This window comes from Blastomyces dermatitidis, assembly GCF_000003525.1.
Source record: "Blastomyces dermatitidis ER-3 genomic scaffold supercont1.1, whole genome shotgun sequence".
In the NCBI taxonomy this organism is placed as follows: domain Eukaryota; kingdom Fungi; phylum Ascomycota; class Eurotiomycetes; order Onygenales; family Ajellomycetaceae; genus Blastomyces; species Blastomyces dermatitidis.
The window spans coordinates 7,366,401-7,383,032 of NW_025544774.1; the positions used below are offsets into that span (position 1 = coordinate 7,366,401).

General features: G+C 32.6%; 1 protein-coding gene and 1 pseudogene across 2 annotated transcripts; both read left to right on the forward strand.

Annotated features, from left to right (window-relative positions):
• Nucleotides 1–1,744: 1,744 nt before the first annotated feature.
• Nucleotides 1,745–1,833, forward strand: BDCG_16261 (annotated as a pseudogene). Its single transcript has one exon. The product of its transcript is annotated as a tRNA-OTHER (tRNA).
• Nucleotides 1,834–4,845: 3,012 nt separating this feature from the next.
• BDCG_01042 (uncharacterized protein) lies at nucleotides 4,846–6,114 on the forward strand (the record flags this gene model as incomplete). The annotated part of the gene is made up of 5 exons (XM_045416550.1): nucleotides 4,846–4,852; nucleotides 5,120–5,670; nucleotides 5,723–5,791; nucleotides 5,954–5,969; nucleotides 6,026–6,114. 5 exons carry the CDS (start codon nucleotides 4,846–4,848, stop codon nucleotides 6,112–6,114), a joined length of 732 nt encoding a protein of 243 aa, XP_045272254.1.
• Nucleotides 6,115–16,632: the final 10,518 nt, after the last annotated feature.

Here is a 16,632-nt window from a genome sequence, read left to right on the forward strand (position 1 = left end):
TAATGGAAATTGAAGCTTCAATTCCTTCTTCTGCTATTAGATTTGAAAAAGCCTGTATGAACTATGCTCTGAGAATTGTAAAGATGAGCTCAAATCATATAATCAGAGAAAGAGTTTCTTCTTCATTTTCATCAATTAACTCTGGAAATGAACTGGATTGGAATAGATTTCTTGATTGAAATGAAAATAATTCTTTAAAGAAAATGTCTTCTCAACTGTACAGACTATGCTCTCTGATTAAAAATCAATTTTCTTCTTTAAATGTTGAAAAAGTTGATCATGAGAAGTTATCTCTCTGAAGAGAAAAGCTTGAATCTCTTATAGACTTATAAATAAGTGAACTATCAAAAGAGAAAGAATATGAACAGCATTTGAAGAGAATTTCTACAATCAATATAAAAGACTCTATTCTGATTTATTCAGATGACTTAAAAAATGAGAACTTGAATAGATTAGATACAGGCATTGCTTATACTGAAGATAATATTAATTTTATCTCAGATTTCTGAAATCTAGGCTCTGAATGTGAAGTCTTTGATGCTGAACTATTTATAATAGTGAAAGCTTTCAAACTCATTGAAATAAAATCTCATAAAAGAGGAAATTGTTTGAAAGAGATATGAATATTCTCTGATAGTCAAGCTGCTTTAAAAAGACTTAGAAATAGTCAGATTCATAATAATCAAATGAATCTTGAACTGATCTTAAACTCTGTTTTGAAAATTCAAAAGAGAAGAACATCAAAGCTGATAATTCATCTACACTGAGTTCCTGCTCATATGAATATTCATGGCAATGAATTGACTGATTCAGCTGCAAAAAAGAGTGCAGAATTAAGCAGATCTATTCAAAAAATTATATTCTGGTCTTTTATAAAGAGAAAAATAAAAGAATCTTGTTTAGACAAGTGAAATGAAAGCTGGCAGAAACAAAAGAAGAGTATACATTATTCAAGATTTGAAACAAAACTCAAGTGGAAATCTTGTTCAATTAAATGTAAAAAGAAAATATTCTCATCTATAATACAGCTGAAACTAGGACATGGCTATTTCAAATCTTATATACAAAGATTTGATGATAGATTTAACTCAATAGAATGCTCATTCTGCAATACAAATGAGAATTCTGAGCATATTGTAATACACTGTGCATTATACAATAGTCTCAGAGCCAGATTGAAAGAGAAGTATGATCTAAATCAATTAAATATGAGATTCTTATTCTCAACTGAGATGGGAATTAAATACTTAATAGACTTTCTATCAGAAACTCAAGCAGCTACAAGAAAATGACTAAATTCAGAATTATCTGAATATGAAGAGGAGGAAATTAATCAGATATAGTCTGTTAAAATAGCTATACACTCTCTTTTAATAATTTGTTTTATTACAGTCTCTCTTTACTTTATCTTTTTCTTTATCTTTTTCTTTCAATTTCTTTCTATCTATCTATTTAATGTGTCTATCTTTGAGACTGTGTTCTTTTTCTCTTTTCTTTTGTCATGATATTGTCAAATGATTTCAAAGTATCAAAAGATGTTAAAACACTGTAATTTGTAAACAGTTTTTGTATTCTGGGCTGGAATTTTCTGATTTTGCATATCTGAAATTGATGAATGTATAATAGTTAACTTTACAGACATAGAAAAAACCCTGAGAACTAAAGTTCTCAGGTAGATGTCATAGTCTCTGACTGCATACATCTATAATTGAAGAATAATAATAATAATAATAATCAAGCCTTAGCCCCAGTGGCCGAATGGTTAATGCGGCCACCTGGTAGCACCTTGGCGTGGGAAACCAAGGCGCGTGGGTTCGAAACCCGCAGGGGATACATTAAATCCGGAACTCAAGCACCTCAGGTTCCTAATAAATACAGAGGTGTACAAATCGCTCCAATAAAATCGCTCTATGTTCCTGGGCTGGGAAGTTATTATCGCATGTATCTAATTGTCACTCCTTTGTATTTCCTATGTTCTTGTTATCTTGGCGTGGTCTCAACACCTGTATTTCCTCCTGTATAACCAACACTTGGCCTGTATTTAACATCACGCAAGGACTCATCATAAGCTCCGCTTGCATATGAGTTTAATGGAAGAATAATAATAATAATAATAATCAAGCCTTAAAAAAATCTGAAAATGAATCATTTCTGAGAGAAATGATGTGAAAAATGACCAGATTTAATTCAAGAATAGTGAAATGAGAGAAATTTTCCAGAATAAACTATTAAAGATGATTTATTCTTTCAAAATCAGAATAAGACTAAAATCTGAAGATTAAAAATCAGTCTCATTCAGTGTCACGTCCTCTGGCCGCGCCAAGACTCTGCTGCAGTTTCACACGAGTTCATCACTTTCATGTGAATGATTTCATTCATTCCGCAGACTTGTCTGAATCTGGTTTTCAATCACTCTATGACATTATATAAATGTATCATAGAAAGATCTGATTGATGAATATGAGAATTCTGCTTCTATATGAGGTCAGCAGATTACTTTTTCTTAGCAGTGAGATGCTGCTGAGGTATTACTCTGACTATTCTCACTTATAAAATAAGAGAAGAGTATTCATCTATTATCTATATAGAATAGCTAGATACTGACTTCTATAAAAGAAATTAGTGATTCATTTTTCTTCTACTGAAATATATATAAGAGTTACTATATATCTTATACAATCTTCTTAGTATACTAAGTATTATATCTGTAATATTCTCATAATAACTCTGTAGTCTATGAGCTCACTATTTAAGCAAGATAGTCAAGCTCACTTATACAGCTTCTTAAATAACTATCTTTATATAATACTATTAACTAGTCACTGCTTTAATTCTGTTATATTACAATTTGAATTGCTAGATCTGATTATAAGTTTGAATCAGTTAAGCTTTAACAGACTGATATGATCTCATACATCTGTACTGAGACTGACTCAATCTCACTCTCTGGAAAAAACACTATATTATCTTCTAGAGTATGTATATCTCTATCTCAGCAGAAATCTGAGATTTCTGAACTCACTGCATATTTTGACATGAGCTCTTCAACTGCTCTATTATTATCACAGTCTTCACACATCTATATCTATCATGAAGATAGAGAGATTAAGATTAGAGATTCTCTAAGATATAAGAAAAATACATTATCTGAATTTCACAGCTTTATTCATACTCTTAAACAGAAATTCCATTTTAATCTGAGTCAGTATAATACTTATAAGATATGAGTAATATACACTGTTAACCTTCTTGAAGACATCTCTGCAACTACTTAAGTTATTAAGAAAAGAGAGCTTGAGTGTACTGATACTGTAATAACTTAAGAAGAATTCAAGAACTTTCTACTGAATTAAATTGAAGATCACTGCAACTGCAGCTTCATAGCAGTACAGTGATTCAACTTATTATATTAATAAGATAATGAGAATTCTTCTGATTTTAATACAAGATTTAAAGAATATTAAGAGAAATTAATTAATGATTTGAATCAATTAAAAATACAGCTTTATCTTATAAAGCTAACTTATAAGATGTGAACAATAATATCATAATATCAGAGTTCATCAATTAATCACACTAAGCTTGTCAATCTGACTTCTCAGATCTATTTGAATAATCAATTCTATGAGAAAAAGATTAATAAGATCTCTTTTAAGTAATTAATAACAGAATCTAAACAGTGCTGTGATAGCTTCAGTGTAGAGAAAGTAAAGAAGAATTCTAAGTATTCTGATTCTTCACTCACTGTGAAGAAATATTAAAAAAGATTTGATGAAGATCTCTATTTTAACTACAGAGCTGATAATCATTATATCAGTGATTGTAAAAAGCTGAAGAAGAAAAGAAACTAAGAAGATATCTTCTCAAAGTTAACTTCTCTTCTGACAAATGTATTCATAGAAGATAAAGAAGAGAAAGAAATCAAGACTTAATAATTCTCATATCTCTGAGTTCATGTTATAATTATAATACATACTCTGAATGAGAAGATATCAGTGAGATATCTACTTGACTTTAAGATAAATATTAACTTCATATTCTATTTCTTTTCTTTGATAAAGAGTTGAAAGAAGATAGATCTGTCAGATCATATGAAATTTACTGATGAAATGAAATATTACTATTGTAACGTGGCGGAACCGAAGCAGTGGCTAGTCAGCGGCGACATGTAGAGGTAGTTGTTTGAGAAGCTGTATAAGTGAGCTTGACTATCTTGCTTGAATAGCGAGCTTGTAGGCTACAGGGTTATTACAAGGATATCACAGATATGATACTTAGTATACTAAGAAGATTGTATGAGACATGCAGTAACTCTTGTGTATATTTCAGTAGCAGTAAAATGAATCACTGACTTCTTTAATGAGGAGCCAGCATCTAGCTATTCTATATAGATAATGGGCGGATACTCTCCTCTCATTTCACAAGTGAGAATAGCTGAAGTGATACCTCAGTGATGTCTCATTATCAAGAAAGAGTAATCTGCTGATCTTGTATAGAAGTGAGGTTCTCATATTCATCAATCAGATCTTTCTATAATACATCTGCATGATGTCATAGAGTGGTTGAAAACTGGTTCAGATGAGATGAAATCATTCACATGAAAGCAATGAGCTGTGTGAAACTGTAATAAGGTCTTGGCACAGTCAGAAGCATGACAATGTTCTTCTCTTTAAGAGCATAGTCTCTATGTTCTCAAGATTATCAGATTAGGAATTATCTTTGTTGTATAGCAACAGTTATCAACTGATTAACAGCATATGTGCTGTGTATGATACAAAGAAATAGATGAGTTTTTCTGCTGACTGTGTAGGTCTTTCTTTTCTCATCTTCATTCAAACCAAACACATGATAAGTGAGTTCCTTATATATTGATTTGAAATGTGGAAAATGTAGTTAACAAGTGACTTGCAGATCTCTCAATATATTTCATTCTATATATGAAATTTCCTGCAAAAGTGATGTGTTTTAGAGGCAAAGCTAACAGTAGTGACAGAATTTTTCTGAAAAGATCTCCCTTCTCTCATGATACATTTTTCTCCCCCCCCCCCATCTGCAATAGTGAGTGCATGGGAGCATCATTCTTGAGAGACAATAAGAGGCTTATTCTGACATTTTCTAGTGAGTAATAAACATCTTCATGATGCGGCTGCAGTCTCCATGACTGTCAAGAAAGCCAGGTTGAAGGCAGCAGTGTTAATGAGCTGTGGGAGCACCGCTCCCATTGCCACATCTCCTCCTGCTTCTCTTGCAACTGTGGTGGTTCTGCTGGTTGGTGCATCTGTGTCCAGTTCATCCCCTGCCCCCCTCACTGCTGTTGCAACGCTGCCCCCCCTCTCAGCCAATACAGTAGCATATGACCCCATGTGGTCATTCAGAGAGGAACCTGGGAAGAGCTTGATTTCAGAGACAGTGACTCTGAGAAGCTTAATCTGTAGTTCCCCTTTCACAGCATATCTGAGCCCTGCTCAGAATGCTGCTGAGTTGAGTCTGCAGAGTTCTACAGTTTCTTCATCTTCTCTCTGTGAGAAGGCTTTAGTACAGTCTCTGGTCAGCACTGCTACTTATCTGCACTACATCAAGCAGCTGAAGAAGAAGAGGATTTTATACATCTGCTTCTTCTCTCACTCTTATTATTTTCATTGCATCTGCAACAACAACTTCTGTCTCTCTGTAAGTATTATCTCACAGGAAGATGTTGTGTTGATTCTGATAAGAAGTCTAGATACTCAAGCAGTACAGAGTGAGAGTCTCAGAGCTTCAAGTGTTGATAGATTTCATCAAGGCTGAAGAGGTTTCTCTTGCTCATCTGTAAAAGAAGGTAAAAGTGTGAGTTTTCAAGATGAAAAAACACCTCAGAATGACTGATCTTAAGAAGAAGTCAGTCAGCACTGCTGTTGAAAGTGTCACAGAGATCAATTACTGATTGAAGAGAATCTCACTTCAACTGAAGCAGATAACTGAGATGCTTTGTAAGTTGATAAGTTGATATTTTATACATTTCTCATACTCTTCTGCAGTGCTGCAGCACTAACTTCTCAACAGACAAAGATGTCAGTGTCAGAGACTCTCACAGTGAAGAATGAGTTTGATGAGAGTATAGTTATTGATAAGTAGGCTCTGAGATTCTCTCTTTTTACTTTTTTGATGAGCTGCAGTCTCATTAGATTAGCAGCAGTCTGTGAGTTGATTAATATTAATCTTTTTATTAGTTTCAAATATTTCTTTCTTTTTCTTATTAACTGCTTCAGGAATTTTACACTTGTATAGTCTCATTAAACTTCTAAAAAACTCTTTGAGAGAAAATAGAAGAAGAGTGCTACAGAATCTACAAGATGCTGGCTCATCACTGTGAGATTATCTCTAAAAAACTCTTTGAGAAAAATGAGAAGTCTTAAGTAGTATTTCTTACTCAACATCTCTGACATGTAATGAAGTGATCTCTACTAGCTGTCTCATAGGTTGCAATCTCTTTCTCAGTATTTTTCAAATGCTCAAGCAATTCTCACAAATTCTCTGATGATGAATAATCTTCTCATTTAATGAGATATTGAAGCTTGCTGTAATGTGTTCACTTGTTCAATATTTTCTTCATAAGATATTCAGTATCACTCTCAATCTTGATATCATCTGACTGAGACAGCTTCATCTCAGGACATTGCTTATAGAGCTTCAAATAGAAAATGTGAAAAACAGAATGAATTGATTTCAATTCTGTGAGTAATTTCAACTTATATACCTACTTACTCATCACTCTTGTTACTGAGAAAGATTCTAGTCATCACTCACTGAGCTTCTTACACAGTCTCATTGTCTTGATGTTCTTTGCTGAAAGTAGCACTTGATTCCCTATTAAGAACTTCATTGAAAGATGTTTTTAATTGTAGTATTTCATCTGCTGCTTCTGAGTGCAGTGAATACTTTTCATCACCTTCTTATGAATTTTATTCAAAAGTTTCAATCTCACTTTTACTTCTGATACTGAGAGATACTCTATTCTCTGTATCTGTCTGACATTCTGACTGCTTATTCTTTTCTTTGAAACATCATCTGTGATGTCACTGAGTAATGAAGGATTATATTTATAATAAGCATAGAAAGAAGATATCTTTAAGATTACATTCTTTACATTGTTATATATGAATTCAGTGATCAGAAGATGTTTGAGTCAATTATTCTGATGATATGAACAGAACACTTGAAGATGCTGTTCTAGTGTCTGATTCTGGTGTTCAGTCTGATCATCAGTCTGTGAATGAAATACAGTACTGAGAAGACATCTTATTGTAAGATGATAGTAAAAAGCTGATCAGTACTTGCTGATAAAGAGGAATTCTTGATCTGTTATCAATGATTTCAGAGCACTGTGATCATGAATGATGATATCTAAAAACAGGTCAGTCAATTCAGAGGCTTTAATCTTTTTATAAGTAGAGATATATCTGATCATCTTTGTGAAGCAGTCAACAATGATCAAAATTAAGTCATATTCTTTGACTCTTGTTGACTTCAGCAGGTCAACTATGAAATTCATTGATAGATTCTGTCATGAGCTCTTTGAAACAGGCAGTGATGCTAACTCACTGTATTGCTTATACTGTGAGATCTTTATTCTTTGACAGATATCATAAGTCTTAACATACTCTTTGACATCTGTTCAGAGCTTGTCTTAAGTGTATTTATATTTTAGAAGCTTCTCAGTCTTCTCTAATTCAAAGTGCTCTGTATGAGAATCATCATGATGAATTCTTAATAACTTCTGGCACACTGCCCTGCTATGAGAAATAAAGACTGAACTATTCAGCAGTAGGAGTTCACATTCTTCTAGTTATCAGTGACTTGATTTCTTAGCAGTATTATCTCACTCAGAGCCTGTCTCTTTCAAGTTCAAACTGAATTCTTTCTTCTTTAACTTCTGAATTCAAGCTGCAGTAGAGATGTCTTTCTTCTGTAACTTATTAATGAATTTCAAAAGTAGTCAGATTGAAAGATTGTAGACTGTTTCATTCTTTATCAATTCAATGATTGTAAGATATGACACAAGAAGCTCATAATCTTCAGTGTCAGTTCTCTGTGAGAATCTGGGTTCTCTTTCACCTTCTATACTGAGTCACACAGCTGCCTCTTCAGCGCTGTTCCCAAGCTTTAGAGAATCTTAACTCCCTGCAGCCAGCTTCTTCTACAGTGATGACAGAGATTCTTTTATAGAATTCTTCTCCACATCAATGATATTATAATCAGGCTGTCTAGACAGTATGTCAGCAGGGTTAAGCTGACCTGGACAGTATCAGATATAGAAATCATACTCTGAAAGCAGCTCTGCTCATCTGGCTTGATATTCTGTCAAGCTCTTTGTTGTCAAGAAGTAATGCAGATTTGCATGATCAGTGAGAACTTGCACTAAATACTTACTACTCTGAAGATAATATCACCAGATCTTAAAGAATTTGATAATTGCTAACATCTTCTGATCATGAGTATCATATCTTCTCTGCATGAGTGATAACTTCTTGAAGAAGAAAGTCACTGATCTTCATTTACAGTGTCTTGTAGACTCTGTGAAAAAGTCTTCTCTCACAGACAATTCATTGCCTGTTTTCTCAGAGATGATTATTCTCTGATTCTTTCAACATTGAAAGGTCTCTGATGTCAACTATGAAAAGATTCCACAGATTTCATTCTCAGATGCATCAGTCTCACACTGATTAAGTAAGTCAGGATTAAAGTGATTCAGTATTATAACATCTATGAAAGCTTGTTTCAATTCTGCAAATGTCTGAACAGTATCTTGAGTGAGAATAAATGATTCTGTTTTCCTGTCTTTCACACTTCTCTTCAACAGATCTGTAAGGGGGACAGTAATCTGTGAATATGTATAGATGAATTGTCTGTAGAAATTTGTAAATTCTAGAAACACCTGCACCTCACAGTACATTCATGATGTCAGCCAGTTCTCAATGATAAAGACCTGACTTCTGTTCATTGAAATGTCATTCATCTCAACAATATAATCTAAGAAATCAATCTTCTGCATGTAGAATGAGTATTTTTCAGTGTTTGTATAGAGTTGATACTGTCTCAAGCAACTCAATACTTCTCAAACATGAGTATTGTGTTCTTTCTTCATTTTTGAGAAGATTAAAATGTTGTCCAGATATACTATGCAGAAGATGTTGACAAGGCCTCACAGTGTCTCATTTATATAGGTCTGAAAGATGACTGAAGCATTACAAAGATCAAAAGATAAAACAAGATATTCAAAATTACTGTACTTGATACAAAAAGCTGTTTTTCAAACATCATCTTTATTAACTCTGATTCTATGATAGACATTCTGTATATCAATCTTCAAGAACATCTTTGCTTCAGATAATTGATTAATCATCTCATCAATTAACAGTAATGAATAGTGATTCTTAACTATCATCTTATTGAGGCCTCTGTAGTCTATGCATAGATGTAGTCTATCATTCTTCTTGAGCACAAAGAGTATAGATGCCTCTGCTGAACTCTTTGATAAATGTATTCAGTTCTTTGATTGTGCTTCTTCAAGATATTTGTGCAGAACATTCAACTTCTTTACAGACAAGTTATAAAGAGGCCTGTACAGCACTGTTGCACTGTCTTCAAGATAAATCTTATATCATATCTTGATGTCAGAAAACTTCACTACTTTTCTTTCTGAAAAGACATTCTTAAAATCTGTAAAGAGATGTTGTATACATTCATCTTCAATAATGAATACTGCTGCTAATCTTGCAGTGAGAGTGATGACTTCTTCATCTGTCTTTAAGTTTCAATCACCTGCTACACAGTATATTGACTTAATCTTTTTCTCAAGATTCTTCTGATGAAACTCTTCAGATTCCTCTATCACTGTCTCTTCATTAGTGAGATGATATCATCATGTCTGAGTGACTCAGTCAATGAGAGAATTGTTTTCTCTCAATCACAGAAGATCTAGAATGATATTCTCATCTATAATATTGACTGTGTGAAGAAGCAGACTGCTTTTCTTGAAGATTTCTTCTGAGTCTGTGATCACACACTTCACTTGAATTATGTCAAAACAGTGACATTTCATTTTATCAGTAAATTTCACATGATCTGATGAATCTATCTTCTTCTAACTCTTCATCAAAGAAAAGGAATAGAATATGAAGTTGATATCTGTTCTGAAGTTGAGTAAGTATCTCACTGATATCTTCTCATTCAGAGTATGTATTATGATTATAATATGAACTCAGAGATATGAGAATTATCAATTCTTTTCTTTCTCTTCTTTATCTTTTATGAATACATTTGTCAGAAGAGAAGTTAATTTCAAGAAGATATCTTCTCAGTTTCTTCTCTTCTTCAGCTTCTTATAATCACTGACATAGTAATCATCAGCTCTGCAGTTGAAACAGAGATTCTTGTCAAATCTTTTTTAATATTTCTTTATAGTGAGTGAAGAATCAGAACACTTGAAATTCTTCTTTACTTTCTCTGTACTGAAGCTGTCATGATGCTATTTAGATTCTATTATTAATTGCTTAGAAGAGATCTTGTTAGTCTTTTTCTCAGAGAATTGATTATTTAAATAAATTCAGAAAGTCAGGTTGACAAGCTCAGTGTAATTAGTTAATGAACTCTGATATTATAATATCATTGTTCACATCTTATGAGTTAGCTTTGTAAGATAAAGCTGTATTTTTAATTGATTCAAATTATCAGTCAGTTTCTCTCAATATTCTTCAAATCTTGTATTGAAATTGAAAGAATTCTCATCATCTCATTAATATAATAAGTTGAATCACTGTACTGCTGTGAAGCTGTGATTGCAGTGATCTTTAATTTAGTTCAGTAGAAAGTTCTTGAATTCTTCTTAAGTCACAGTAGTATTGATACACTCAAGCTCTCTCTTCTTAATAGCTCAAGTAGTCACAGAGATGTCTTCAAGAAGGTTGACAGTGTATATTACTCATATCTTATGAGTATTATACTGGCTCAGATTAAGGCAGAATTTCTGTTCAAGAGTACAGATAAAGCTGTGAAATTCAGACAAGATGTTTCTCTTATATCTCAGAGAATCTCTGATCTTAATCTCTCTATCTTCATAATAGATGTAGGTGTGTAGAGGCTGCAGCAGTGACAGAATGATTGAAGAGCTCATGTCAAAATATGCAGTGAGTTCAGAAATCTCAGATTTCTGCTGAGATAGAGATGTACACACTCTAGAGGATGATGTAGTGTTTCTCTCAGAGAGTGGGATTGAGTCAGTCCCAGTATGAGTGTATGAGGCCATATCAGTCTGTTAGAGCTCAACTGATTCAAACATATAATCAGATTGAGTGATTCAAATTGTAATGTGACAGAATCAAAGTGATGACTAGTCAGTGATGATATGTAGAGATAGTTGTTTAAGAAGCTGTATAAGTGAGCTTGACTATCTTGCTTGAATAGTGAGCTTGTAGACTACAGGGTTATTGTGAGGATATCACAGATATAGTACTTAGTATATTAAGAAGATTGTATAAGACACACAGTAACTCTTGTGTATATTTCAGTAGCAGTAAAACAAATCACTGGCTTCTTTGATGAGGAGCCAGTATCTAGCTATTCTATATAGACAATGAGTGAATACTCTCCTCCCATTTCACAAGTGAGAATAGTCAGAGTGATACCTCAGTGATGTCTCATTGCCAAGAAAGAGTAATCTGCTGACCTTGTATAGAAGCGGGGTTCTCATATTCATCAATCGGATCTTCCTATGATACATCCGCATGATGTCATAGGGTGGTTGGAAACCGGTTCAGACGGGATGAAATCATCCGCATGGAAGCGATGGGCCGTGTGGAACCGCAACGGGGCCTTGGCGCGGCCGGGAGCGTGACAACTATTTTGACATAATTCAAGTAAAGTGTGTGATCACAGACTCAGAAGAAATCTTCAAGAAAAGCAGTCTGCTTCTTCATGCAGTTAATATCATAGATAAGAATATCATTCTAGATCTTCTATAATTGAGAGAAAACAATTCTCTCATTGACTGAGTCACTCAGATATGACAGTACTGTCTCACTAATAAAGAGACAGTGATAGAGAAACCTGAAGAGTTTCATTGAAAGAATCTTGAGAAAAAGATAGAGTCAATATACTATATAGCAGATAACTGAGACTTGAAGACAGATGAAAAAGCTATCATTCTCACTGTAAGATTAGCAGCAGTATCTGTTATTGAAAATGAATGAACATAACATCTCTTTACAGAGTATAAGAATGTCTTTTCAGAAAGAGAAGCAGTGAAGTTTTCTAATATTAAGATATGATATAAGATTCATCTTGAAGATAATGCAATGATACTGTACAGATCTCTTTACAACTTGTCTGTAAAGAAATTGAATGTTCTATACAAATATCTTGAGAAAGTGCAATTAAAGAACTGAATATACTCATTAAAGAGTTCAGCAGAAGCATCTATACTCTTTATATCTTAGAAGAATGATAGACTACATCTATATGTAGACTACAGAGGTCTTAATAAGATGATAATTAAGAATTACTATTCATTACTATTAATTAATAAGATGATTGATTGATTATCTGAAGCAAAGATATTCTCAAAGATTGATATACAGAATATCTATCATAGAATCAGAGTTAATGAAGACAATGTTTAAAAAATGACTTTTTATATTAAGTACAGTAATTTTGAATATCTTGTTTTATCTTTTAATCTTTGTAAGACTTCAGTTATCTTTCAGATCTATATAAATGAGATGCTATAAGACCTTGTTAATATCTTCTGCATAGTATATCTGAATGACATTCTAATCTTCTTAAAATCAGAGAAAGAATATGATACTCATGTTTATATAAGAAATCCCGCTTCTTATGAATTCTTTACCTCTATTTCTATCTCTCATGTAATTAATAGAGTTAGCGGCCCTTGACTACATACATCTATATAGACTGAAGTTCATGAATACTATTTATAACTCAGCTTGAATACTATTATATATTTAATCTCTACATTTTATCTTTCTACTGTAAATACTTCTAGTAGTTAACAGTATATATTATATCAAGCTGCAAACACCTGAATAATCATCTGTGAGTATTTACTCTTACATTTCAAGCTCAGTCAGTGCCAGCGTGACTCAGTTGATAAGACTGGTAATCAAGGCCGCACATATTAGAGATGCATGAGTTCGAATCCCATCACTGGCATCTGTCACTTCTTACTCATGAAAGCTCTCATGTAATAGAGGCTGAGTCTAATTAGTAAGGCTTGATACAGAGTAGAACTCTCTACTGTAAGTCAAGTCACTAGTTAAGTGAGATTCTGTAAATACTTATCAGAGCTGATATGAGATGTCAATGTCTCACTATTCTACTATGCACCTGTCAAGGTTCTAATAATATAGAGCTAAGTCTAATATAGTGATTATATACTACTTAAGCAAGTTTCTAACTAGAACTGTCATCAGAGCCTAGCTTTCTCTCAAATACAGAGAATGATTTTAAAAATCACTTAACTAACAGGTTTAGACATATATCTAGGCTCTAGACAGAGCATTCTGATAGACTAGAGTCTGCAAGCTCTCTGTTAAGCTCTAATACTGGCAGAGAGAACTGCAGTTATTGAGTCTATGATTAGTCTCAAACACAGAGCAAGGTCACAACAGCTGATTGATAGGTCTATGAGTATCTAATGAGGCTGAGATCAGCAACCGGAAGCTTGATGTGTACTAAGTGAGCAGTGGCAGTCACTAACTAACACCTCTGGAAATTAGTGGCTGGCCTGAGAGGACGGACACAGTGGTCAGTTAATTATAGAGGGTTAAATGTAATTAGCTTAAGATGCATTCTGCGAGTGACTAGTGCCTGTAGTCTCTTTACTTTATCTTTTTCTTTATCTTTTCCTTTCAATTTCTTTCTATCTATCTATTTAATGTGTCTATCTTTGAGACTGTGTTCCTTTTCTCTTTTTCTTTGTCATGATATTGTCAAATGATTTCAAAGTATCAAAAGATGTTAAAACACTGCAATTTGTAAACAGTTTTTGTATTCTGAGCTGGAATTTTATAATTTTACATATCTGAAATTGATGAATGTATAATAGTTAACTTTACAGACATAGGAAAAACTCTGAGAACTAAAAGTTCTCAGATAGATATTATAGTCTCTGACTGCATACATCTATAATTGAAGAATAATAATAATAATAATAATAATAAGCTCAGTCAGTCAGTAATTATCTGTTATAACTGAAAGAACTAGAAACTTGTAGACTTCAATCTCTGTGAACTCTACTGCAGACACTCAGAAGCAGTCACTTGAATTATAAATAACTCTTATAAAAGAAGTCTAAGAGAACTTATTAATTACTTACAGAATATCATTCTCTGTATCTGTGATAGAGAAATTCTCTGAACTTATAAATAAATCAATCTCAGTGAAGAACATTCTTGAGCATCTTTTATAAAATCAAGCTATTTTTCTACAAGAAATGCTTACTACTTATAAACATTCTTAAACTGAGTTTCTAGATATAATCTTCAGAGATACTTATAAACTGAAAAGAAACTTTCTTAAGCTATGACTACTTAAGATTACTTATCAAATCACAATCTATAAAAGCTTTTATGAGTTTGTATTTGAAATTGACTCACAAGCTCAGCTATGTGATATAAAAGATGAAGAAGCTATTATTTATACAATGACAGATCTCTACTATACTGAAGTCAAGAACTGACTGAATTATCTAGAGAATGATTATAAGAGATTCTACTAATCTGTTCTTAAGACTTATCTAGATAATAAGTTGAGAGACTCTGTGAGCTGAACAGAGAACATCTGAGCTGCAATCATTAATATTAGAAAAAGAGATGAGAAATCTAATAAAGACTACTTACAGCACTTTATAAAATTATAATATGAATTAAGATCTATGAAAACAGGGCTCTGAAATAAGATATGAATAATAATATTTATAAAGAGACTGAATAAAGATATATAGAATAAGCTTATTAAGCAGAACTCTAAGTTCTTAACTCTGAAGAAACTAATAACTCTCATTTATCACTTACAGATCACTGTGAGAGTCATAGATCTGTGAAGAATGAATCACTGATTAGCTCTGTAAGAGTCAGAATAACAGAGAACAGATTTATCAGAGAAAGATAATAAGATACAGAGAGATTTATATCTGACTGCTAAGTAGAGAGAAAGAGCTTTATAAGCTTCTATGAACAGAGTATATAACAGAGAGATTAAGAAAAGAAGACTCTGTTTTATCTATTCTAAATCAGAATATCTCTGTGCAAACTGTCTGAATAAATTAAAATAGAAATTTGAGAAGTTATAGATAGAGTCAGTAACAGTCTTCTTAAAAGTCTTAAAGCTGATATCTGAATCTGTTACTTCTCTGATGAAAATACTTACTTATAAGAAGAGACTATATCACAGTGCTGCTGCTTTGTAAGTATGAAAAGTATTAATAAACTTAGAATCTCAGATCACTGTAGTGTCTTTAAAGCTTATAAAGTGAATAAGCTGAATAATGAAAACTGAGAATCTGCTCTTATAATAAGCAGAATGTGAGAACTCAGATCTGAGAACTGAGACACTTATAAGAGTCATCTTTAAATTACAAGATCTCTCTGAAATCTGAAGAAGATTTGTAGAAACTGTGATTATTATAAATATCACAGATGATATGTACTTGAGACTTGTATAACTTTAAAGATACAATTCATATATAGCTGTTCATGAGTCAGGTTTATACTTCTGATCAGTGTTAACAGACTTACTCACAGAGATAGAATCAGTTAATACTGCAGAGTTAATTAGAGAAGATAAGCTCATCTATATAATAACTTTACAAATGTCTGAGAATCTTGTGATTATGAAAACTGAGCTTCAGATATCAGAGAAATACTGAGATCTCACAGAGATATTTAGCTCAGTAAAGACAGCTGAGCTTTCTTCTCACTATAAGAAGAATCTGCTAATAGATTTGATAGAAGAATAGAAACTCTTCTGAGAATTAATCTATTAGCTCTCTCATTATGAGACAGAGGTCTTGCAGGTCTATATAAAGAAGAATCTGAAGAATGACTTTATCTGATCTTCACAGATCTCTGTAAGAGTCTCTGTGATATTTGTAAAGAAGAAGAATGAAGATCTCAGATTATATATAGACTATTATAATCTGAACTTTAAGATAATGAAGCCTCACTATTCTCTATCTCTGATTAAGAATATGATTAACTGTCTTATAAAAGCTGTCATATTTATATAACTGAATATAATTAATATATATACACAGCTGTGAATACAGTCTGAGAATGAATGAAAGACTGTCTTTAGAACTGCACTGAGATTATTTGAATATCTAGTGATGTCTTTTAGTCTGATTAATATCTCTACAGCATTTCAGTTTTTTATTAATAAATCACTTCATACATATCTGAATGTCTTTGTGATAATATATCTGAATGATGTGATAATGTACTCTGTAAAGAAGAAAGAACACACTAAGTATGTATAAAGTGTATTGAAGATCTTAGATGAGACAGAACTGTATATTAAGCTTATAAAGTATAACTTCAGTATCTATTGAATTAATTTCCTAGAATATATAATCACTGC